The 26,636-nt window shown below is 32.6% G+C and overlaps 1 protein-coding gene across 1 annotated transcript; it reads left to right on the plus strand.

Annotated features, from left to right (window-relative positions):
* The first annotated feature begins 21,022 nt into the window (after positions 1–21,022).
* LOC125054076 lies at positions 21,023–22,009 on the plus strand. Its single transcript, XM_047655752.1, has one exon. It carries the CDS (start codon positions 21,023–21,025, stop codon positions 22,007–22,009), a length of 987 nt encoding a protein of 328 aa, XP_047511708.1.
* The last annotated feature ends 4,627 nt before the right edge of the window (positions 22,010–26,636 follow it).

The raw sequence follows: 26,636 nt of genomic DNA on the forward strand, positions 1-26,636 counted from the left end.
AATATTTTTTTTATCACATTAAGATTCGACTAAGTCATGATAATTTTAATTATTATTTTGTGTTCTTAAAACTCTGTCATATAGAATAGTTTGACCATTTGAAATCTTGGTATTGTTTTATTTTTACTTAAATAAATAAATCAGTGGCGCTACAACCTTTTTAGGTCTTGGCCTAAGATTTCTGAATCTGTTCCATGATATTTTTTTAAATCTAATAGGCAAGTAGGTGACCAGCCTCCAGTGCCTGACACACGCCGTCGAATTTTGGGGCTAAGACATGTCGGTTTCCTCACGATGTTTTCCATCACCATTCGAGCAAATGTTAAATGCGCACATTAAGCGCGCAGAAAGAAAAAGATTGGTGCACAGCCGGGCATTGAACCTACGACCTCAGGTATGAGAGTGGCACGCTGAAGCCACTAGGCCAACTCTGCTTATTTTGACTAGCTTCGACCATAAAAAGTTGTAACTTCGGTCTATTCTATGAGAATGACATAATAGGTACAGAAAATGACGGACAGAGTTATATGTCGAAACGTAGTAGGCGCCGAATGTATCTTGGCCCTAACGACGTTTCAAGGGTTTGGTTCTGAGAAGTTTGTATCCTTAATGCGATCTAGCGGAGTGTTGTAATACTACTGTACAATCTTTAATAATCTATTAATACGTGTAAGACGAAACTTCGACATATTTTTTGTTTAGTTTTCGCTATATGTTATAACAATTAAATGAATGTATAAAATTTAGTTTTTTTTCGTAATACGTATAAAAAGTATCAATTATTTTACCAATAATATTACCTGTACAAAATAAAGTTTGTATTAATAAAGTATTAACCTATTCAGGTAAAATTATTTCCTTAGAAGATTAGTATACATTTTAAAAATATATTACATATTTCCTTATGTCAACTTTAAATGACTTACAGTAGTTTATATGGTATAATTTACATTATATTAAATTTAATATTGATACGCTGGATATGTACGTAAGTACTAATGTAAGTTACGTCAATGTTTGGGTTTCTTTTGCTTTTGAATAATTTTATAAATAAAAGTGCCGCAGTGCAGTCAGTGCGTAGACATGATTTTTTAAGGCGATATTTCGTATCGGTTTTATAAACATTCCTTATTTTGATACAGCTTGTGTCATTCAACGTCAAAATTTGTAATCAGCTCGAGTATTACAGCTTTGCTATATCAATAGTTGGTCTATTTAATTTAATTGTCGTTGTAATTTCAATTCATAGAATTTCCGTCAAAAACTTAAAACAAAACATTTTCCTTCTTATATCTATATTGTTCAATTCCAAAGTGATACAGTACACTTCCATACTACCAAATATTCGATTTATTATATCTATTAATTTCACCTCTAACTTTACGGAAATGCCATATTCATAGTGTAAACTAGTGGATAATCCACTTGCCGTAGTTAAGCCGTTGTGGTCGAAGTGAGGAACGGCTAACTATGTACTAGTGAATTGAGTTAGGGTAGTAAGTGTGAGAATTGGTGCTGTTCTCCTGCTTATATCATAATGGCCGGAAGTTTATTTCTAACTATATACTAGCCTTTGGAATTTCTGTATTGAAAACGTGCTTATTACTTATTTGATTTTAATCAGATAATTTAAAATCTTTAGGGTAAAGAAAAAACTTTTTAATCGGATTAAAGTTATGTATTATTATAATCTTACAATTATTAATATGTGTAAAGGTTATGTCAATAAAAGACAATACTATCTTTAGAGTAGACTTTAGCGCGCTCGCTAACCTGCAACCTCAGACGCTTCTCTGAGGTTGCAGGTTCGATCCTCGGCTGTGAACCAGTCTATGTAACACTCGCTCGTACGGTGAAAGAAAGATCGTAAAGAAACCGGCAAGATTAAAAAAAAATATTACATGTGTCAGAAGGCTGATGAAACGGATGCAATCTGAGGCCAAGAGTTACCATATAGAGTTGGCTGGCTTATTATAGAGATATAAAGAATATTTATTTTTGAGTAACAAATAGGAGAAGTTATATGAAGCACCGTTGGTTCGATGCTTCATATCCAGCGACAGTGGTGATACCAACAACGAAAGATAACTCCAACATGCTTCTATACGAGACGTTTGATAACGCTTGGAAATTTTGATTGTTTGAAATTTTGAAAAGCCCTTAGACCTCATAAAACACGCCTGGATACTTATTTTATTGACACTCATTATATTTGCATATATATTTTTAATAGTAAACTGTGGAAAATACATTTTTATAAACGTTAATTATTTTTTTATGAATTTGTTACCATTATTTAATGCCGTTGTTGAAATATTTTTCTTATAAATATAAAGCATCAGAACGTCCTCATTTATGGCAGTTACAAGACAACACAAGATCTTGAGTAGGTACACCGTTTGCACCTATTATCGAGGCCACACATTGTTTCGAATGTGTATGTTTCTTTTCTTTTTTTTCTTCTGCGGCCTTGTTGGCTATAAATAAATAAATATAGTTGCTAATAAAAGATGGAATAGAGAAAACCCATAAATATGTCACAGTGACCGTAGTTTTATATAGCCGTAAACGTTTTATTATCTTTGACACCTATTCCGACCACGTATTGGACCCTTGTCTCTCCATCAGATTGACTTTAGGGTACCGCATAGTACTCTCATTAATGCGCCGGTAATTCTCAATAATACTATTGGCATTTCGTTTTACTATATTTATTATTAATTAATTATATATTTTTTGGTTTATACTATAAATTTTTGTAAACGTAAGTATCAGTAGAATGAATTTAATGTTCCAGAATTAAAGTTTAGCGCAAAGTGTATTACTTATGTCATTCCAGACAGACCGAATGTCAAAAATGTCTTGGATTTTGATATACAGAAGTCATACTTCACACTTAGTCAGGTTTCTGAATCCTACCGTATAGTTTCTTTGTGAGATTCATCAAAATTACATTATTCGCTTTCTTTATACGTAGTCTATACGTAATGTTTATAAGCAACAAGAAAAATATCAGATGACTAAATAAATATTATTGAAGTTATACTTCTTTAGGCGCGTTATGAAAAATTTATGAGAGTGAAATTTTACGATGCGCGCGCACCGTGACACAAAATTAACAGAATGAAGTTGCCCACGGAAGATGCTACAGCATTGGACATAATTTAAAAACAACATTCGATTAATAATAGAATTTATGTTACACTTAATGTAAGAGAATAATAATAAATAATTATTTATTTAATTTTTCAAATGTAAACTGAACTTCATTCACTATAATGACAATTTTTCCAGTCTTTGATTATTTAATTGTAATTAATTATTTGCATGCAAAAACTATTTTTAATAATGCCAAAGAAGTTCAACTTCTTACACGCGTACATAAGTACACGCACTCTTTTTTTTATTGTTGTCTATATTATACCCGAAATATTATGCTTATTCAATTAAACATCGAACCTGTGGTTGATAGACTTAACTAAACTGGCCATACGTTAATGACGCTAGTGTAAAAATATTGCAAATAAATATACGTAAATCCTTATACCGATTAAACGGTGTTGGACTAATGGATTCAACGTGCGACTCTCATCCCTGAAATCGTAGGTGTGATCCCCGGCTGAGCTCCAATGGACTTTCTGTCTATTTAACACTGGCTCGTACGGTTAAGGAAATTGTGAGGAAACCGGCATCTGACGCCAAAGCTCATACATCGTTGTAGTGCTACTGGATTATTATAATTTGCTAAGACTAATGAACAACAAATATATATTAAGTCAACGTAAAATTGTAAATACCGTTGCTAAGTACTGCTTACAATTTAACGTATTATTATTCGGTAGATTGTAATCTATCGTTTATCTATATGTTTACAATCACGCGAGATGGATCTAGCGGTATTTACAATTTTACGGTGACATCATAACACTTGAAATAAATGTTTTATTATTATTAATACGCCAAGACCTAATACAATACAAATACTTCTAAGTAAACTATGTCGTAACTAGTCGATCGTGTTGATGTAAGCATAATGAGGTGTTAAGCTTTGTATTATATGCATGAGTAGTTGCCATAACATTTGTTTATCGAAGTTCAGTAATTAAGGTGTGAAAAATAATTTTTAATTGCGTCCCAGTGGTACGAAGTACGGTAATTATAAATATAGTTGCAAGCCAGCATAAAATGAGGTCTGTGTCGTTTGTGCGGTTATTTGAATACATAACCTGATTTGGGTTTCAATATACGCATGGTATTTCAGAGATATTGACTATAAGTACAAATCGTAGATTCGAAAGCGAATTAAGTCGTTTTTTATATAAAATATCGCGTATTATTGATAGGACTTTTATTGTAGTAATCTCCGACAAGCAACATAATTCCACTGCTCGCAGTTCCTGCGCTATAACATAACTATACTACGTATAAACATTCATTATTTAATCGGCGTCTGGCACTACACAACGACTTTTTTCAACACTAGAAACATTTAAAGTATTATTCTTTGAAAGAGTTGCGAGGTTCTCCAAGAAGATATCCTTCAAACACTATCAGACATTTAATTACACTAAATCAAACTGATTTTAACAAACAGACTTCAGTTACACACACCAATACAAGCCCACACCCTAAACGCATTCTCCCTCATATTATTGTTAAGTCTGTAAACCTTCTAATTGGTGTTTTGATTTAAAAATTATTCTGTATTATACTTAAGTAAGCTGTAAGGTTTTTCTGAATAAATAAATGTATTAAAATACAGTTTATTTTACATAAAAGAGGTGAGAATGAAATAGAAAAAGCGGGAACACCACGCATGGAGATATTTTAGATAAAGGGTCTATTTTCAAAATGCAAATATCCACGCACACGCATTTAATATTTTATTTGTTTCGCAGTGTTTTGTAAATAAGTTAAGAAGATCAAGGTTTTATCGTATTGGCATAGCCTGTTAGGATAATGTATGTATTTCTGTAAATAAATATTTTTTCATATAAAATTCTTATAAGGTCTTTTCTACTAAGGCATAACGTAATTTCACAATTTCTGATAAGATTCTTTAGCTTGGCTTGATGGTAAGCCGTATAATCTTGAATGCATTTTTATCGAATATATCTATCGAACGCGAACCTTGCGCTGGCAGAATTATGGGTAGTTAATGGCCTCTTAAAAATAATCTCGATAATCGTGCTTTTCTCAGCTATCAAATCTATATATATAAAAGAAAGTCGTGTTTGTTACAACACTTATAACTCGAGAACGGCTGGACCGATTGCCATGGTTTTTGATTTGTTGGATTTGTTTCCGTCCCGAATAGCAGAATAATCAATAAAATGTCGGATAAGTTATCGAATAACAATAAATAAATAAATTAATTTTAAGAATGCAAAAACCATATGGTGCCATCTGTTGACAAAACTACGCATCATTTTACGTCGAATTCGTGTCAGTTCAAGAAATTCCGATCTTGAGGTGAATGAGGAGATGCATAACCATGCTTTGATCCTGATCAAAAGATGTTGGATATCAGAAAGTGCTTAACATGCAGTATCGCCATATTGACGCTAGAGAGAAGATGCCTAATGTGTAAAACTGCCATTCTTCTTTCGCAATGGCAAGCAATAAAACATTTCTGTATTTGCAAAAAAGTTGTATTAATGTAATACTTAACATTAATGAAATCCTAAAATAAGTTAAATTAAAGTAACAACGATATTATAAGGTTGTAGGGCGGAACGAAGTTAGCCAGGTCAGCTAGTAATATATATAAAAATTGTTACTTTTTAATGAATTTTTGGAGATCTCAAAGATATTTAAGCTTCGAAATTCCCTTCTCTTCAAATATATATATATGCGTAGGTCAATATAGGTTAAAATTTATATGAAAATTTATTTTAACAGAGCTTTTTTGTAATACAGATTTACCTAAATTGTATGTAAGCACAAACCGAAACCGAAGTGTTCTTCTAAATATGAGAAGATAATGATCTTAATATCCTTAATCATAAGGCTTACATTTCCATGTGACTTGCCTTAAGTTCCGATTCAAGTCAGACCTAGTTTTTGTTTAATTTTTCATACTAAGTTATGACAATCGTTGCAGAGATTGATATTAAATAAGCTACTATAAGCCAAAACAAAAGCAGAGAATAAAACATTTTAAAAATGCACTTATCAAGCCACATAAACTGACCGTTATTATCTACCGCTGACAACATGAGAGCTGCCTTAATTTCCTCCACGATAGTGCTCCACGTTTCAGCTTTACCGACTATAATTTTTCATTTACTCGCACTGCAACGCTGAATCACAGTATGTTAACTTCGCTTTGAAATTGTCATCTCTTAAATTTACCTTAAAAAAATGATAATATTTTTATTAAAAACTAGCTGGCCTGGCGAACATCGTACCGCCTAACAGTCGATTCTTTATTTGTTTAAAATACTTATTCTGCTATTCGGGACACCGGTCTAGCTAGTAAGATAAAAAAAAGAAAATTGATAAAACAACAAATGCATTATGTCAAAAAATAAAAAATTACCTTCCCGGAACCCCTCCACTAACACTTGAACTTTATGATAATATGGTATTAAAGTTCAAATTGCCTTTAAATATTATTACGAATATTATGTATGGGAATATAGAAAAGTGTTGTTTTTAGACTTATTCACTCAATTTTTTTAAATTTTTCTCTCCGTAAGAACCATCCTCGTACTTCAAGGTATATTATAAAAAAAATCAGACAAATCGGTCAAGCCGTTTTCATGTTATGTCGTGACAACGGAAAACGGGTTTCATTTTTATATATATATATAGATTGAACAGGAATTTATTTCTACATATCTCGGCGAATCTTTACAACGGTGGTTGAAGAACTTTTATTTAAATATGTACTATTTGCGTAACCCAAAGACATAATATACGTGATTCAATTTTATTTATTTATTTATAAAAGCTTGCCAACTCTCAGCACACTGGTACATTAATATAAGAAAAATAAAATACAATATTTAACGTGACAAGCACTTATTAGGCAAACATAACAAATACGAAGAGATAAAAAAACCAAACAATGAAATTATAATAACTAAAGAAAATTAATGAATCTAAAATCGAAATCACGTCTAAACCGGACTTAAAAGTGTATGTGTGTGTAGTAGTGTACGCAATATTTGCAATTGACTCCACTCGCGCTAATTGGGCTCTTCGAGCTTCATTGACTTAATATTTCATATTTATAATTTAGCAAAATTTAAAAAATATATTAGGAAAGTAGTCTTTTTGATCTTCGAACGATGTTTACGGGTTGAATTGAATTTTAAAGTTCATCTGTTGTGTAAAAAGACTGTGGTATGCGTTTAGTAGCCACTTTATTATACATTCTATGCATACTTTATTTCATCTATCCTACAATTTTAGATTCATCAAAAATGTATACAAAAATAAGAGTAGTAATTTACTTTAATACAACATCGTAAGATCGTAAGATTATTAATAAAACACGAGGCTCAGCTAAGTATGAATACGTATTAAAAAAAACATATTGAAGAAGTCCTACTTAGCGCTTTAGTCTCGACTCTGAACTTTGCCCTAAAAGCCTCTCACTTCACTTGTGTTATCACTTCACATTTAAAGAACAAATACATGCGCATTCCCCTTTATCGGCACGCACTTCTTGATTTCATACTAACAGCTGTCACGTCGTATTATTTCAATATTTATGCGGGAAGGCATAATAAATTTCCTATAAAACCTGAGTAGGTACATTCGAAACCCGAAAACAAGCAATTTATAGCGAAAGTTACAATATTTTAAGTCTACTTGTAAGTGAATTATGGCAAACAAGCAGTTGGCACGGAAAAACATTTTCCAACCACCCTAAATGCCCTTTTTGAATATTCCAGACACGTATTTTCTTGTGCAACTACATTTTCAAATGAACGAAAACTCTAACAATATTTTGCTTTGTTCCTAAGCCTTAATAAAGGTGTTCGGTAGCTTAGATCTTTATTGTTTAAGTTGTCGCTGTCAAGACTGAGAATTTAATGTAATGCCCAAAGCTTATCACTGTCATCGGCCCCTACTGAACAACCTTGGTCGTAAAGTAAAATCAGAAGGTGTCTAGTAAATTAAAATTTAATTTAAAATTTATTTCGTATTTTTTGGTTAAAGTTCTTTAACACCATTACGACCGTGAAAGAACTAGCAATAAACTCTCCGCTACTCTTTTTAATCGCCATTAGCTGCATAGCTGCAACCATTACACCATGTTCCATATGACATCCTAAGTAATTAATAATAATAAAATAAATTTAAAACAAAGATTTGTCCTCTATCAGCAGGAGGCAATAGGAGCGCGCACCTACATTCTCGTGGGAACAAGACGGAAATACATAGTCGAAATAACTAACATACACGAATTCAAGTACGACCAGTCACCACAAGTAGCACCCGTTCACGAGTATGACGCATGGCCAGCCATCGGCCACCTCGCCATATTTTAGGTAGAGAGACAACGCGACGCATGGACGCCGCCACAAGCAATGACATTTAAACGAGCATGACGATCCTTACTGAAATAATTCAATACCACATGGATCACGGTTTGTTCCCACTTTACATATCGATAGAAATGGATGGATAGAATAGGTCACAAACGTCTTGTGCACTATCAGATATGTCAAATTTCACACAGAAAATAGTTTGACAGCTTTTGAACTAGTTATAAGTGTGCATACGCGCCTAAGAAAATATCAGATATTTCTCTTGTCAGCCTTAGCCTTGTTTTATCTATGAACTACCACGCAGGACAAACCTTTGTTAACCTTATAAAAAAGGCGACCGTCATGTGAGAAAAATGAAGTTACTATGTCATGTCAGAGTTTCTAGATGTTCGTGTGTGATTCTGCTTTCTTTAAGTTTTGACATAACATTCAAACGAGGACAGAGTGCTTTAATTAAAATGTCAAATGGATTAAACATTTTTATTAATTGTAATCGAAACAATAGCAACTTATTTCCAAGCATACTAAATATTATTTTATTACGATGAAATAAAATAATTAATTTCTTAAGAAACTATTGTTACTAACTTACTAATCAATCGATGGACTGTATTTGTCTGATTAATAAAAATTATTATTATTATTATTATTATTATTATTATTATAGTATATCACATTTATTTATTAAAAGAGATGGACTTTGCTACGCCTTATTAGATCATTATCTGATAGCTCATTAGCTAGTTTGCTCTATAAGAATGAATTTTAACCTTACACAATCTCAACAAAAACAAAAGAGAAACCGCTCACCGCACGACACTAACGTATTAGGAACAATTTATCTTTGGTTTTTATTTAACCTGGAATTTACAATGTGGATCTAATTCCTTGTGGTTTTTCTCGAGATTTCTATTTCTGGTCGAGAGATTTGTACTGTGAGTAAAAATATTCTTTAACATATAAAATAGAATTTCTTATGTACACTGTTTAAATAATACATACGGATAGTTAACTTCAATCATATTGAAGCACTTAGGAAGGTTGATGAGCACAGTTGTTTCACAAATATTTTCTAATATTAATTAGTATTGATTTAATTATTCAATTTAAATCATTTCTGATTATAATTCAGACGCACATATAAAATTCGCACTTGTATAATGAAAATAACTAGGTATATAACCTTTTAACTTGAAAAAATAATTAAAACTCGTTAAAACTCCTTTATTTGTTTAAAAGGTAAATGTCATTATGGTCATTCAAAATTCTTGGCATGCTGCTAACTTCACGCATATTCTATTTCTTTTTACTTGTAGATTGTCTTATTCCCATCTCGTTCGCGCACGCTCGGCGCGCAATAATCACACTGATAATGTTCTGTCTCAGGTGCGCGCGCATCGTAAAATTTCACACTCATCAATTTTTCATAACGCGCCTAAAGAAGTATAACTTCAAAAATAATTGTATATCATGGGAACTTTTTTTATCTTGCCAACAGTTTTTGATAGACAAGATTTTCAAACACGTGGTAACAATTTTATGTAAATTACGTGTATATTCGTTCCCATGTTACGTTGATAAATGGTATATTATTTCTTTATCCACATTTAAAAAGACCGACTTTCGCTAAGACCTAAAACCAGGAAAACTCACTAAACGAACATTAATTCAAAGCTATTACGGCAATAACAAGTATAATGAAGTAGATTCAGTTATGCTGACGTCAGTACGCGGTAATTAGCCATCAAAGTTTGGGCCAAATTGCGGTTATACCCAGTAAGTGCTGTGTTGCCAACGTGATAACAATAAGTGCCTGAAACAGCTTACTGAGAGTTATAGTTCTTAGTCAAAAAGACGTAATAACTGAATGAAACACAAGAAGTATAAAAGTTTCACGTGTGTCTGTGTTTGTATGTCTACATCTACATATATATTTTTATTTTAAATTAATCAATATTTCTTGCCATTGGAATTATTTGTAAATTACCTTAGGGTGTAGATAATATAATAATCGATATGTGTTTTAAAGTATTTTTAATTAGTTCAATCTTCATTAGATAAAAGTCTTGAAATAAATTTTAATAAAGTGCTTAAAGTAAGCTGTAACGTTTCACTGTGGAACAATTGAGTTACCACAATAATATCCATCTTAGATTTAACACGACAGCAGAGCGCTGCGAGGAAATTGCTTTAGCTCGTGTTTACTCTGTAAATTTCACTATTGTGGCTGATTTAATAAAACTCTAGAGAGAAATTTTATCAAAAGTGGAAGAGTAAACGAGCCAAGAACGTAACTTTCTTAGCTAACGTAACACGTAAGTTTGCGGTGATTCTGCAGTGTTTTTTTTAATTAGCAATATTGGTATTTACTTTTACGAATTAGCGAGCTTTTGGCGAGGTCTTTCCTTAGCTCAGGTATCCCTTTCCATAGACCTAGATGACATTCGTTTACTTACGTATTGAGTTATATCAGTATATAATTTACAAACTATTCTAGACACTATATATAAAATGTCTTAGGGACTTTTTATTAAATTAATATTTCACCTGATAAGTTATCAATATTTGCCCATCACTCACTTCATCGATATTGTCATCGTCATGGGCGGGTTAGTGCGCGTTATGTGGGTAAAGAGTAAGTACAAAGGACAGGAATAATTATCGTACAATATTTAAATTAGATTGATTATAACACTACAAATTAGACTTTAGCTCAAATTATAACGAGGAGCATGTTCAAAGCACCGATCACACTTTTAATCAAAATCTACTAGAACCAACGTCTAATCACCAAAATGCTTCACTGAATATTCAATCAGATTGTAGAACTGTCCTCGGTTCCTTTACGCATTGTCTATAGTGAATATGGCGCATCGACTCCACTGGAGGCATTTGGTCTGCTCAGATTGTTTGTAACAATCGTTCTTTTATTCGTTAAGTAATTAAAAATACCAAATAAATGAATTAATGAAATTATGATTCTTATAAGTAATAGAAAAATTTCAATGATCTCTAAATCTCTCGATCTAAAAATCGACGGTAAATAAACTCGACATCATAAGAATTCCCCGATCCATATAAAAACCAATTACGTTAAAATTACTCAGCATATTTAATAATAATAATTTTTATTCATCAGACAAATACAGTCCATTGATTGATTAGTAAGTTAGTAACAATAGTTTCTTAAGATCTATGTTAGTAGAATTAGTAAAAATAAGATAAAAAGTAGTTAAACAAAAACTATCAGGTACAAAGCCCTGCGGAGATGTCGGAGCAGTGTCGTAAATAGGGGCACTCCATTCTCTATATACTAAGTTCGATAGAATTTTAGATTCAATTCCCAATAATTCACTAATTGACCATACATTTTTCAAGAATATTTAAAGGTATTTCATTTTGGTTTCCATTCTGACAGCAAAACGTTAACCTATATCGTGTAAGTGCAACGCGCATCCCCTTTAACTTAAAAACGGATTTAAAAGTTTCACTGAAATCCCAAAGCTTTATTTTGTTTGGTGGGCGTGACAATCCCAATGTAGCTAAAATCTTTGTTATCTTTTATTTACTCTAGTATTCAAGAAAGAAAATTCATTTTACCAGAACGTCTACATCAACTAATAATTGGGGAAGATATGATTTGTGAAACTTTAATGTTAATAACAAATTATCTTATCTGCAAAGATTTTCCCCTTGGTCTTTATAAAATACCCTAGTGTAAAGATAATATAGTAATGGTTATTATTTCATATTATATTTGTAAGGATTGCTGATTTCATTTTTATATCATTAATTTAATTTTTATTTACGTTTATAATATTCGTCTTTTGAAGAACGAAGCATCTTTTATGTTCAATTATCTAACTCTAATTATTAATGCATATAAAGCTAGAATTTACAATAAACTACCTTTTATATACACAGTCAAAGTACCTTTACGCCGTAGTATAGGGTACTGATTAAGCATATATAAATTTTTTTATATTTTTTTATATAAGTCTTTATCTTGCAATCAGTCAGCTAGACTATGAGCAGATGTGTTGAGAGCTGTTAGGCGTTCAAAGCAAAATCTCCATCGAGACTGCTCCTCTCTTTCAACCGTGTCTATCAAGACTTAGGATTTGTCTAATATATATATATGTATATTTGCATATATAAATAAAAATATTATATTTTTAATACTTTAGGAGTAACAATCGTACTGCGTTGTTTATTGAAAATTTTATGGTATCTGAACGTTTTAGTAAATATTATTTTAAATTGATAATCGACCGAACGGAAAGTTAGATCTTTCATTGTCCCATGCTTCTTTAAATCAGTAAACTTAATCGACAGTAAATTTTGTAACTGACTTGTACTTGTTTTTGTTGTTTGTCACTAAATAGTGATTATTTAAATAACAGTACTAGTTGTTATCAATATTTTATAAATTATAAAACAATAAGCAGGGCAACGGGTGGCTCTATCGCTTTCAAACGATCTCTTCGAGGCAACCTGTAATAATTTCATATACGACTGATGACTACGTAATTAGTAGATTAAGATTCTATAAAAATTAAAAATTTTAATAAGGTAGATTATACAAATTATTTATCTATAAAAAAACTTATTCGGTCAGTTGCTACTTGGAACAATCACGATTTTCATGAAATAGCCAGTCGTTGTCAAAATGGCATCTAATTCAAATAACGACAGTTGTACAATGTTACAATTGTTTTCTTTGTCACAAATGGGGGTACTTCAAAGTTATTGCGACTGTTATAACGTAATTGTCATGCCTAATTTCAATTTGAAATACAAGGGTACAAAACATTTTCCATTGAGACACGAATGAATTTATGCTTCCACCGTTTGGTTGCCATGGAAAAATATATATATATTTTTTAATATGGCGTTGGAAAATCTGCGGCTGATAACTGATGCCAATGTATATTTTTTATTAAAGTGAAGTATGTATGTTCTCAGTAATGTAGTCCCAAAAATATAAGACTTTATTCGTAATTAGCGATCATTATATAGGCACCTCTTGAACATATGTACTTTCGTTGAACACGTGAACCGCGAAGTCAAGAGCATAATCATTAATCCCTCTACCAATTAAAAAGCAACTATTAAGTTGACGTCGATGCTTTTGGTAAGCTTAATCGCTTAGCCAATAAAGCGGCCTGTAGGATGCCTCGACACATTTTAACGGATCCGCGTGATCCAATCACCGAAGCGAATAACAAATTAAAATAATTGCTAGCCGCCCGCTAAGGATATAAATACCCATCCACTCACTCCCAGTGAGTTTCCGTCCTGCCCTTCAGGCAATTGACCACCCCGTGACGGCCCAAGCCGAGTTTCGAGTCTCGCAGGCGATTCCCTTGCAGTAGTCGCGGAAGAAATTCCATTCCAGCCAAGCTACGCTCGTCAAAAACAGTCTGAGGTGAGCTGTCCAGGCCTAGGCCAACAGCGAGATTCCATAAAAAAGGCGTTCTTTATAATAGGCCGCATCTAACTAAATATTACGTGGGATAGCGGATACATTATTGTTACGAACGTAATTTACTTTTGTGTTAAAGCATAATATGTATAAATAAACCTTTATTTAAAAAGATTTGTCTTTAAAAAAAAAATCAGTGGCACTACAATCTCTTTAGGTCTTGGCCTCAGATTTCTGAATCTGTTTCACGATCATTTTTACATCTAATAGGCAAGTAGGTGATCAGCCTCCAGTGCCTGACACACGCCGTCGACTTTTTGGGTGTAAGACATGTCGGTTTCCTCACGATGTTTTCCTTCACCGTTCGAGCAAATGCTAAATGCGCACATAGAAACTCCAATGGTGCACAGCCGGGGATCGAACCTACGACCTCAGGTATGAGAGGCGCAGGCTGAAGCCACTAGGCCAACACTGCTCTTACCAAAATAAAATGCCGGGAATCAAAGCTCCATATTAAGCCTATTGAGAAATTAAAGTCATTCATCACAGACTTCTCTGTACATCGTATGTAATCTACGCAGGAAGCACGAAATTTCGACTTACGTTATTTATAGTCTGAGGTAAGTAGCTTCCTTTTCTCGTAACTCATAGTGCGGTAGGGACCGGGTTAATCTCACGTAAATAAGATGTGAAGGGTTAAACGGCTTCGGGTGAGAACTTAAATTACTTTAGGGTTTAATAAAGGTGTGAGTACATGAAGGTGTTTCCTAGACAACTTTTGTTTCATAATAAAACAATTTTTTACCGGATTGAAGTTATGTAAGTTACGTTACAAGTATTTTTTGTGCCTGGTCATGCTGTAAAGCACGCGTCGGTTAAATTTAAAATTATGAAAAATAATTGTAAATACATAACTTCAATCCGGTATAAAATTGTTTTATTATCTATTGTGTGAAAGTTATGTCAATAAAAGACAACTTTTGTTTCATTCATATTACAAAGAGTATATATATTATTTTATAGTCGATATACTCTATAACTAATTCTGATTTTCTTCAGATTGATGACTATTATAAAGTTCATCAGCGAGTGATGTTACCATAGCATATATTTTTCAAAATCACAACAGAGCATTTCTTCTGTATTTCGAAAATCAACATATACATATGTATCAGTTCACTATATTTAATCTATATTGCACAGACATAGGAACTCCGTAGATTACGTTAGATTTGCTCTATGTGTTTATCTTCCACATTAACTAGACTTAAAACTAGAACTCTTCCTAAAATCAATCAGGAACAATACGTAGAACCAATGTATGTGCCACCAACATGTGCTCTGCTAACTTCACAGTTCTTTCAGGTGCAGCTGAGGCAACGGTTAAGTAGCGAAATCAGTTGGTGACTGCTGGTGGAAGACTGTTCGTGACCTCCACTTAGACAGCAGGGCAAGCCTCCAAGATCTGTTCCATGAATACCATGCAAAGTAATTTAAAACCGCAGGCTAAATTGGTGGAAGACGCTAGTCGCAGATAAACTTACATTTAACACCTTCATAGAGCATTTACCAAGCATAAGATGATGTATAATAATAAAGGCATACATCTTCTGCGCCCGACTTTTATTATGATTAAACATTTTCCACAAAGTGAGCTGACATCATATCACACCGTTATAACATTCAATACTTCTTAGAATGCTTTGGTAAAACGTATGTAACGTGTCTATGTTCCTTTTCAATATAGTAACTGAAATCAAATTTTACGAAGGAAAATTTCAAAATGAGAAAGATGTTGGGAAAAGTGAAATTCAATTTTTTGTTCGTGTTCATGGGCAACTTTAAATTAACAGAATGAAGTTGCCCACGGAAGATGCTACTGCATTGGACATGATTTAAAAACAACATTCGAATAATAATAGAATTTATGTTACACTTAATGTAAGAGAATAATAATAAATATTTATTTATTTAATTTTTCAAATGTAAACTGAACTTTATTGACTATAATGACTCCTTTTCAAGTCTTTGATTATTTAATTGTATTTAATTATTTGCATGCAATCAAAAACTATTTTTAATAATGCCAAAGAAGTATAACTTCTTACGCTACTTATAAGTACAGGCACCCTTTTTTTAATGTGTCCTTTTAACTATGTCACCCTCCCCCAATAGATGCTTAAGTTGTGGAATACGCTGCCCGACTCCGTACGATGGGCTACCTCTCTGTCATCTTTTAAAACTCTTCTGTATAATCTTTTCTTAACCTTATCCTATCCTGATCAATCGTGACTTGTATAAATCTTGTATTTCCTTTTACTCACTATTTGCTGTCCATGTATTTGTAAGATTAGCTTTTAAGTTTTTAGTCTGTTGTTAATATTTTTTTTTTGTATTACTTTAGATTAAGGTACTATGTATATATATATTTTTTTTATTTTACATTTGATTCTGCACTTCTCGCACGCATCATGTTTCTTTTTTTTTAGTTTTTCTCTTTAACTAGGGTTGCCTGGAAGAGATCGCTTATTAGCGATAAGGCCGCCCGTTGCATCCTTTATAATTTTTTTGTATTGTGTTTCATTCTTTGTTTTTGCAACGAAGTGTTAATAAATAAAAAACAAAATAAATAAAATGCTTATAGGATATTCTATTCATTCAGATATTCTTTGGCAATTCGTTTAGGATATCCGCCATTGAGTTGTGGAATAGGCTGCCCGACTCCATACGATTGGCTGACATCTTTTAAAACTCTTCTGCATAAACATTTCTTAACCATGTCCTATCCTGCTCAATCTTGTAATTCTTGTATTTCTTATTCTACTGAAGAAAATGATTCTCCTAAATATATAAACAAAAATAAACAAAGGTGACAGTAACTTATAGCGGTGTTGGGTCCATTTATGGTTAAGTGATTTTGTTTTTAATTTTTATTGTGTCGCTTTAATTAAATAACATAAATTATAACTTTGCTAACCGATTTTAAACCCTATATAAGCGCAACAAGTATAAAAATCTATAAATTTTAAAAGAGGTTGTTAATGCCTTTATGACTATTATTATATTATAATTAACTATTAATTCAAACCACACAATAAAGTCTTTTTCGTGCAAGGCAGATGTAAGTGAAACTGGAAAAAACACAGTATTCTATTCTAAGCTTTATATTTCATATCTCTTCGGTGTTATAGGTGCCCACTATCTTTCTTAAGTCGAGATAAGCTACGAAATTGGAAGGTGAATGAAAAATATTCCGCATTTGAAGAACTTCGGGCACGTGAATTAACTAGTAAGATCAAATTACATAAGAATATTCAATTTACCGTTCGCTACAAATATTTTGATTCATTAAATTTAAAATTATAAAATATCAGATATTATCAACAACCATTATGATTTACATAAATCATAATCTAAATCACAAAATATTGATATATTATGTATAGTGTGCAATGTTGTTGAAGTGATAGACATTTTGTTTTATAATCATTTTACTGGAAATGGACTTAAAACTCAACCTACAATTGGATTTACATATAATTAGATAAATAAATAAATTGGTATATTATTTTATATGTATACAAAATTATAATATATTCTAATTATTGATCCAGTCTGTTTTATATTACTTTAATTTGAAGGTACTGTAAATAAAGTGGGAGGGGAGGTATTTTCTTTGCAGAAATAAAATTGATTGATTCTCTAATAGATTATTCAAGGGCTCATTGTTATAATGCTTTTATCTTTGAGGAAAAACGAGGAAACGTCTCAATTTTATCACAATCATTTTTCAATATTTTGCTTTGGGAACAAATTTGTTATTAATTTAACCAAAATTTAATGAAAATAATATGTTTTTTTTTGCATTTCAATCTCATGCACGTCTTATGGCGATCAATGTGGTTTTTCATCAAAAGATAGATTTAAAAAAAAAATCAGTTGCAAACATATTCTTAAATAAATATTGCGTAATATACATATGTTGGCTGGCCTATGCAAGAGGAACACTTTCATTTATATCATACAAAAATAGCTAAATTTCTGTCACATAGACAGCCGCACCAAATTATAGTAGTTCCATTATACAATTGAATTAAATATCGTAAGAATTAGCGCAAAATATCGCGTAAAAAAAACAACAACAAAAGTGACCGCGATTGGAGATAAAATATGTATACTTCTAGAAAAAAAAATAAGCGAAGACAATGCAAACATAAACCTACTGAATTTCACAATTTTGCTTGCCACTTGCTATTGTGGTGACTTTCGGCACTAAATCATTTATAGATTTAATATGATATACGTATATATTAAGGCTTTTCACGACAATTCCCTGCAATGCATACCACACAGAAACGAGTAATCTAGATAAAGTATGTAGAAGTTTCCGAGCATTCCAATGTTTCATTGTAAAATACTGAACCGAGTAAATTTTTGTTCTACTCGTATTGTGAATTCTGTAGTCAACAGTTATTTTAATAAACGGCTTTTTTACATACAAATAAATTCGACTAGGCACGTGTATGTTCATCCATGCGATACTTTCATAGAGTCGAGAGTGGAATTTTTATAGAAAAAATCGTTTTCCAATGGCTGATCTGTCTATCTGCAAGTTACAGTCTTGGCCCAATGATTTAGACAGACATTCCGATAAATGTGTACTGATTTTTGCAAATACTAAATGCAAATGCTTATACATTTATTTAAGATATTACAATGTGAAAATTATAAAACTGTTGCAATATTTTTTGACACTTGTTGATGGTAAAAAACGATAGTATAAAAAATTATGCTATACATTGCAGATTACCTTTCCTATTTTAGTAGAAACCTTATATTAAAAATCTTATAAATCGTGCGTTTGGTTTACGCGAGTTTACATTACATTGTATATACATTTAGGTACATAAAAATAGTTTCCTTTGCTTAACAATAATGGACGCCAGTCTCTCGCTGACTACGATTGATGTTGCCTTCGAAAGGTCTATTTATGTAAATATCGTAATACATTCGTCTACACCTAAAATTAATATGGTAAAATAATATGAATTAAAATAATTACAAAAAAGGGTGCGTGTACTATGTACGCGCGTAAGAAGTTATACTTCTTTGGCATTATTAAAAATAGTTTTTGATTGCATGCAAATAATTAATTACAATTAAATAATCAATGACTGGAAAAGGAGTCATCATAGTCAATAAAGTTCAGTTTACATTTGAAAAATTAAATAAATATTTATTATTATTCTCTTACATTAAGTGTAACATAAATTCTATTATTATTTGAATGTTGTTTTTAAATTATGGCCAATGCCGTAGCATCTTCCATGGGCAACTTCATTCTGTTAATTTTGTGTCACGGTGCGCGCGCATTCATTCACTCTCATCAATTTTTCATAACGCGCCTAAAGAAGTATAACTTCAAAAATGGGTTCCAACTTTTTTGTCCTGCAGTGTAAGCTGTAGCCCGCAGCACTTGTGATAGCGGGATATTTGCACCAATGAAACACCGGCCGGCTTGATTTACGGCATTTTGTCGACAAAAAGTCGAATGGCATTACTTGCGCCCATGTATGTGTCATGCGTGATATACCGTTTTAATGACAAAATATTTATACCAAATCTATGCATTGTTTCAATCTCTTTTGCACTACTATGAATACGAAAATTTATTAAATAATCGATGGAATTCCACTAAAAGCCGCACAATAAAAAATGTGAAGAATCTATCAAAATGTGACCTTGATAAGAACGCAAAGCAAATTTTTAAAGATAAGGAACTGCATATAAAATTTCCATACATGTTTGAGATTTTAGATTAGTTTCATAGAGTAAAAATTATGGGACAAGTGTGCTGTATCGTCTTCTTCGTAAGCGTTTTTATATATTTCCTTATATTAAGTATACCTGCCTCTACTTTCCTTATGTTAAGGAAAGTAGAGGCAGGTATACTATCCGCTGAGTCAATCCAAATTCGCTGACGATTCCACCCTCTCATGTGAAATAAACAAAATCCCTCACGTAGTAAGTATTTTTATTCCTCGCATTCCGTATAACATGTGTCGTATAAAATTATGACTTTTATCTCCGTCCCTTGAATGCTATAAGTCATGAAGCAGGCTTCCGTTAGTATTTTGTCGGGTTAGCCCACACTACTGAACGACATGCAAATAATGTGTCATATCACTATAGAATAAACTTTTTCATATTAATTTATCGAATGAACATGTCTAGTCCTTCAGACGGAATAAAATTCAAAGGTCTTAATAATTTAAATAAAATGAAATCTTAACTAAATGATTACATTTTATTTACATACAAATAACTTTTACTTTTTTTTCCCCAGAACTAACAATAAACTTAAACTGTGAATTAAAACATTCTGGGGCTGGGAGTAAAATGTCAATTGTGCGGAACACAAAGAAGTTATTATTTTCCGTTATTGCACACTCACTCACTTACAAAAATCTATCTGCATTTTCCTGCTGAAAATATTTGTAATATAAAATCTTCTACCGTAATGTCATCAACACTATTTGAGTAAAAATATTGTGAATAATTTTAAGACAAAATAAGTAGATAAAATTAATATTTAAAAAAAATGCGTAGTATGTAGTGTGCGTCAATCGTGCACTGCCACAGGGACCAACTTTTTAAATTGGTTTTGATTTCCTTTTTGAAGAAAATTTATAAATACTACTATACTTGATTGTAAATAAAATAAAATTTTAGTTATATATAAAACATAGTTTATATTTCTGGTTAAAAATCAGTAAAACTTTAACAATGAAAATGTATTTAAATGACATAAATAACAGAATTCGGTGTTTTAATTTAGTGCAATTTACGTTGTAGTTAAAGGTGTTAAAGGAATTTGACGGTTAAGGAGTAAGGACAGAAGTTACTACCTTATTTTATATGAAAATTAATCGAAACACGTCATAAAACGCGTCAACGCGAACTGCAACACGTCACGTGTTGCAGTTCTCGTCAAGCGTTGCGGCGTGCGGACGTGCACATTGCAAGTGAATCATACCTTTCGGATTTAATACCAGTTACAGTGATTCTCAATCATTGCTATCTATTTTACGCTATGTCTAACTTGTGTGGTAGCTGTGGTGTGGAGATCAGGGACGGAGCTTCCTGCTCTGTCTGCAAGTTGGATTTTCACTTTCAGTGTGGAGGCATTACTGAGGTAGGATATCGGAGACTAGGTGACAGAAGATTCACTTGGTGCTGTGCCAATTGTAAAATCTCTGCGCAACCTCAAGCAGTTTCGACATCCGCCTCTACATCACCTCTAGTGAAGATGCCTGTTGAATCGACTATTCTGGAGGAAATCAGAGCTGTTTCCTTAAAACTCGCCCCTTTAGAATCTTTGGTTGAAGATGTCAAATCACTCAGAAAGGAATTATCGGAGCTGAAGTCCTCTTTCAGTGAAATCAATGGAGTCGTCGGTGAGTTCAAAACTAAAATAGAGAATTTTGAATCCCGTCTGTCCAAGGTTGAATCTGACAATCAGAACATCGTAGAACAGTATGGTACTATCCAAACTAGGCTGGATAAGCTGGAGAGCGAAGCGGACGATAACGAACAATGGTCACGAATTAATAATGTCGAGATTAAAGGAGTTCCTCAGAGGGACAAGGAAAACTTACACGATATAGTTAATTCTATTGGTCAATTAATAAACTACACGGTCCAGAAAAATCAAATTAACTTTGTTACTCGCGTGCCAGTGCGAGATAGTACTCAACCAAAGCCAATTATATTGTGCTTCTTAAACCGTTACGCCAAGGAAGATTTCATAGCGGCAGCAAGAACCAAAGCCAAGGACCTAGCCAGATCAAATTCGTCTACAACATGTACCAATCTGGGCCTTAATGGCAATCATAAAATATTTATAAACGACCACCTCACTCCCAAAAACAAAGATCTGCTGAACAAAGCTCGCAAGGTAGCCAAGGATCATAATTTTCAATACATTTGGGTGAAGAGAGCTGTAATTCATATACGGAAGGACAACACCTCACCAATAATTTATATCCGCAATGTAAAAGACATTTCCAAAATAATATAATCATTATTATTTATATTGTTATTCATAAAGTCTTATTACATTTATTTTTCTCTGCACTTAACATGTTGAGAACAGCTGGCGGTGAGTGTGCGATGGTACGGCATGGTACGGTTTTTTTCTCATTCATTGTTAGACTGTGTTGTGGGTTGACTATCGAAACAGGTTTGAATTGCTTTTGCTTATTTGCTAATGGAGTGCATACCAGTAATGATTCTAACGCTATTTATATAAGATCGATTATTTATTATTTCAAGACGTTGCTTACGGCATTTAAGTATATCTATTGTCTCGCTAACGAAAAATATTTATTGAATAGAATTGTACTTATTTTAGTTTGTTTGAATGGCGAGTCGGTGTATTTATTGGTTATGTTGCTTTGTCTATCCTATATGAATGCTTCGATATATATAGGTAAATATATTGTTTTTATTGTCTGTTTCTTCAATGATTAAGTTCAAAAGTCTTATTGGTTACTATCAGAATGCTCGGGGGCTGCGCACTAAAACGAACGTATTTCTGGCTAACTTATTGTTAAATAATTATGATTTTATTGCAATCACTGAAACATGGCTTCTTGACAGTATTTTAAACAGTGAATTATTTGATTCTCGTTACATAATATGGAGACGAGATCGTGATTATGCGCGGACAGCGCAGAAACTAGGTGGAGGAGTATTGTTAGCGGTGCGGAAAGATCTAATGGTTGTTGAGAGGTCGGAGTGGAGGAGCTCAGCAGAGGACATTTGGGTGACAATCACTTTTAAACGTAGGAACCCTTCTATAAACTATAATATACATTTATGTACGGTTTATTTGTGTAATGAAGGAAGCGGCAATTCTTATAAAACACAGTTGTTAAATTTTTCGAATAAATTAGGTGAACTAGTATTGAGCCACCCCTCGGACGTATTTCTTGTAACAGGTGATTTTAATTTCAAGGATGACATCAATTGGATTAGGTCTGAGGGGTCTACTGAATTGATACCTATCGAATACAAATCTGATTATCTGAAAAATTTTATTGATATTATTAATACTTGTAATTTTTGTCAATATAACGCACAATCCAATATTAATCAAAGAATACTGGATCTTATATTCTCTAACTCACCTGTGAATGTTCAAGCGTGTATGTCACCCTTGGTTTCGGAAGATGAACATCATAAATCATTAATTTTAGATATAGAATTTGTTGAAATACATACTCTAGAACAAGTTAAAACCTTAAAATTTTTATATAACCGCGCCGACTTTAATTCTATAACATCAGTTCTCAATTCGATAGACTGGCATTCTTGCTTGTTTAACTGTACTGTAGACGAAGCACTGACTTTATTATACGATAAACTTTATGAGCTACGTGATAAGTTTATTCCGTCCAAATTTGTATCAAAATGTTTGTATCCACCATGGTATAGTTCTGCTCTAATCAAAATACTAAAGGAAAAATATAAATATCACAGTAAGTACAAAATTTATGGTAACATTGCGGATTACTTATCATTCTCAACTCTGCGTGAAAGGGCAATCACAGTAGAAAAGAAGTGCTTTGAGGTATATATAGACAGAATTGAGGCTTCTATAGTTCGCGATCCTCGTACCTTTTGGTCGTATGTAAAATCCAAAAAAATGTCCAACTCTTATCCCAATTTTATGTGCTACAAAACAACTGGTGCTACTGCAGATTCTGGTGTAGGTATTTCTAACCTATTTTCAAGTTATTTTGAGTCTAATTTTCTGAAACCTAATGACACTGTTAAAGTTAATAATTTCCCTGTTCGTTGTACTAGTGCCGTTAGCATCTCTACTGTGTCAGTTACACATGCGAAGGTCGAGAAACTGATTCGTAATTTAGATTTAAGTAAGGGTGGTGGTCCTGATCTCTTGCCCCCAGTCTTTATAGTCAACTGTGCGTCTGGCTTGGTAGTACCCTTGACCATTATATTTCAGCGTTCCCTCTCAGAAGGCATAGTACCGAAGATATGGAAGAGAGCGTATATTACACCTGTATTTAAGAAGGGCGATAGATCCAATGTTGAGAATTACCGCCCTATTTCTAAACTATGTTTATTCGCTAAAATTCTTGAAAAACTTGTTCACAATGATCTATATACGGCGCTTAAACCTTCTTTCGGGTTGGAACAACATGGTTTTCTCAGAAGCAGATCAACCGTCTCGAACCTAATAATAGCTAATGATTTTATTACTGAGGGAATGGACAGTGGTGGTCAAGTTGAAGTGATATACACGGACTATACTAAATGTTTTGATAGAATTGATCATAGTGTTCTGTTATACAAATTATTGGCTGCAGGTATCCATGGTGACCTTTTCAGATGGTTCGCATCCTACATAGATAATCGCTGTCAGGCTGTTGTACTGCAAGGATTCTTGTCTAATTGGGTCTCCATTCCTTCGGGAGTTCCTCAGGGATCGATCTTGGGCCCTTTAATGTTTATTCTGTTCACATTGGATGTGGGTGATTGTTTCCTCAATTCTAAAATATTACTGTTTGCCGATGACATGAAAATCTTTAAGTTTGTGCATAACACGGATGACATTAACCTACTGCAAGCTGATTTGAATAGGTTTGAGCATTATTGTGTCCTAAACAAGTTGGAACTCAATGTGTCTAAATGTCATCACATTAGTTTTGGCCGTAAACCTAGTCCATTGATAGGTAATCTCACCTTCTATAATCAGTCAATTTCTAGACTAGTAGAAGTTAAGGATCTTGGGGTCATCCACGACAATAAATTGCTATTTGATAGACACATTGATAGTGTTGTTTCCAAAGCCTCTAAATCCTTGGGTTTTATCATTAGAACATCAGCTGTATTCAAACATTTAAAAACTATTAAAATATTATATTGTTCTTTTGTGCGTAGTCACCTAGAGTATGCCTCACAAGTCTGGAATCCTCAATACCAGGAATACAAGACTCGTCTCGAAAATATCCAGCGACGTTTCCTTCGTTTTCTTGACTTTAAGGCCCGCCAGCGTTCTGATGGTTACCATCATCGTTGTCAACGTTACCATTTTTTGCCCCTTGAAAATCGAAGGAATATTTCCGATGTCTGTTATTTACTACAGATTGTTAGGGGGTTCGTTGATTGTCCGGAGATGTTAGCAAAGTTCTACTTGCGAACTGACTTGTTATGGTTCAGACACCGCCCCCTTTTCAAAATTCCTCCATTTAATACTAACTATAGAAAAAATACATTTATTATTCGAAGTGCACAGACCTACAACCAATATTCAACCCAGTTTGACATCGATCTTTTCTGTTCTTCCATTGACTCTGTGAGACGCACACTCACATCCAGCTATTTCCATTAGAATTTTCACTAGAATAGTCATACTTAATTACTTAATTTTTTTAATTTACTAAAGCTCTTTAATTGTTTCACAATGAAACTTCTTTATAAATTCATAAATGTTAACTTTATTCCTCCTTTCTCCTTAAGGTATATATAGATTATCTATAGGTGGAGATTTGTAATTAGTACTGACTTTATTTTATTGTAATCATAATTTACATTCTGTTAAAATACTGTAAATCTTCCTAAAATGCAATAAATAAATAAATAAAAAACGGCTAAGTATATAAACAATAAAGCACCGCAGTGTTCAAATACCCTTGCCTAAGTTGAATGTTTGTAGACAAGATTATGTTAGCATTCAAGTTTGTGTATTTCCTAAAGAATATGATAAAACGACTGCCAGTCTGTTAACTTTGTTGCGTGTTGATATTATGTAGCGTATAATTTTATAAATCCTTAACCAATAACATATAGTAAATACGTAAAAATATAATACTCTTATCTCGTTTCAAGTTGTAAATGAAAAATTATTGCCCTTGTATTCGGTTAACAAGTCATATTTTTATATTCAACTGATCAAAATATAAAATGCATTTTTATTATATACATAAATTCAAAAAATACACGGTATTTCAGAGTACAAGCCTTTTAATTTTTTTTGCAAATAACATTATGACAGATTACCATCATTGAACGTGGCCCAGCGTATGTCAATTGTCAGAATGTTTTTTATTAAAAATCATCGAATGCTTTCAGCTAACGATACATAAACATTTAAATTGGTAAATAAGCTATAGTATTTAATTACATAACAATGTAACTTATACAAAAAACCTATGATAAACAATTGTTTAATTTTAAAAATCGTTTGCATTACAATGAAAAAAGAACTCAACAAAACTATCTATCTACCATATCTATGTTTATGAATTTAATTTATCTGGAATAATTTCGTATACCTACATCTTAATAAATATACAACAATAGTTTTCTAATTAAAGTAGATAGTATTAATGTTTAAAATGACCTAATTCAAAATTAATTTGAGCTCAGTTCAGCAAGAACTTGGTTTTCCGAAGCCGCTGTTATTACAAGTTGTGAACTTATGAATGTGGGTTAGGATAATATCGACTCGAAGCGAGTATAGCAGAAAAACTTTAGATTTTGAAATAACAGTAGAATTTTGATACCATATAAATTCGATTAAAAACAGACAATTATATAGTTTATTGGTACCCCTATGTCCAAAAAAACTGGAAGCGTTTGAGATCTGAGTTTATCGACGTATGCTTAAAATGCAGACA

This window comes from Pieris napi, chromosome 11 (genome assembly GCF_905475465.1).
Source record: "Pieris napi chromosome 11, ilPieNapi1.2, whole genome shotgun sequence".
NCBI lineage: Eukaryota > Metazoa > Arthropoda > Insecta > Lepidoptera > Pieridae > Pieris > Pieris napi.

Excerpts from the sequence above, each read along its gene's own strand:
- LOC125054076 (XM_047655752.1), top strand. The coding sequence starts at position 21,023 with ATGTCTAACTTGTGTGGTAGCTGTGGTGTGGAGATCAGGGACGGAGCT.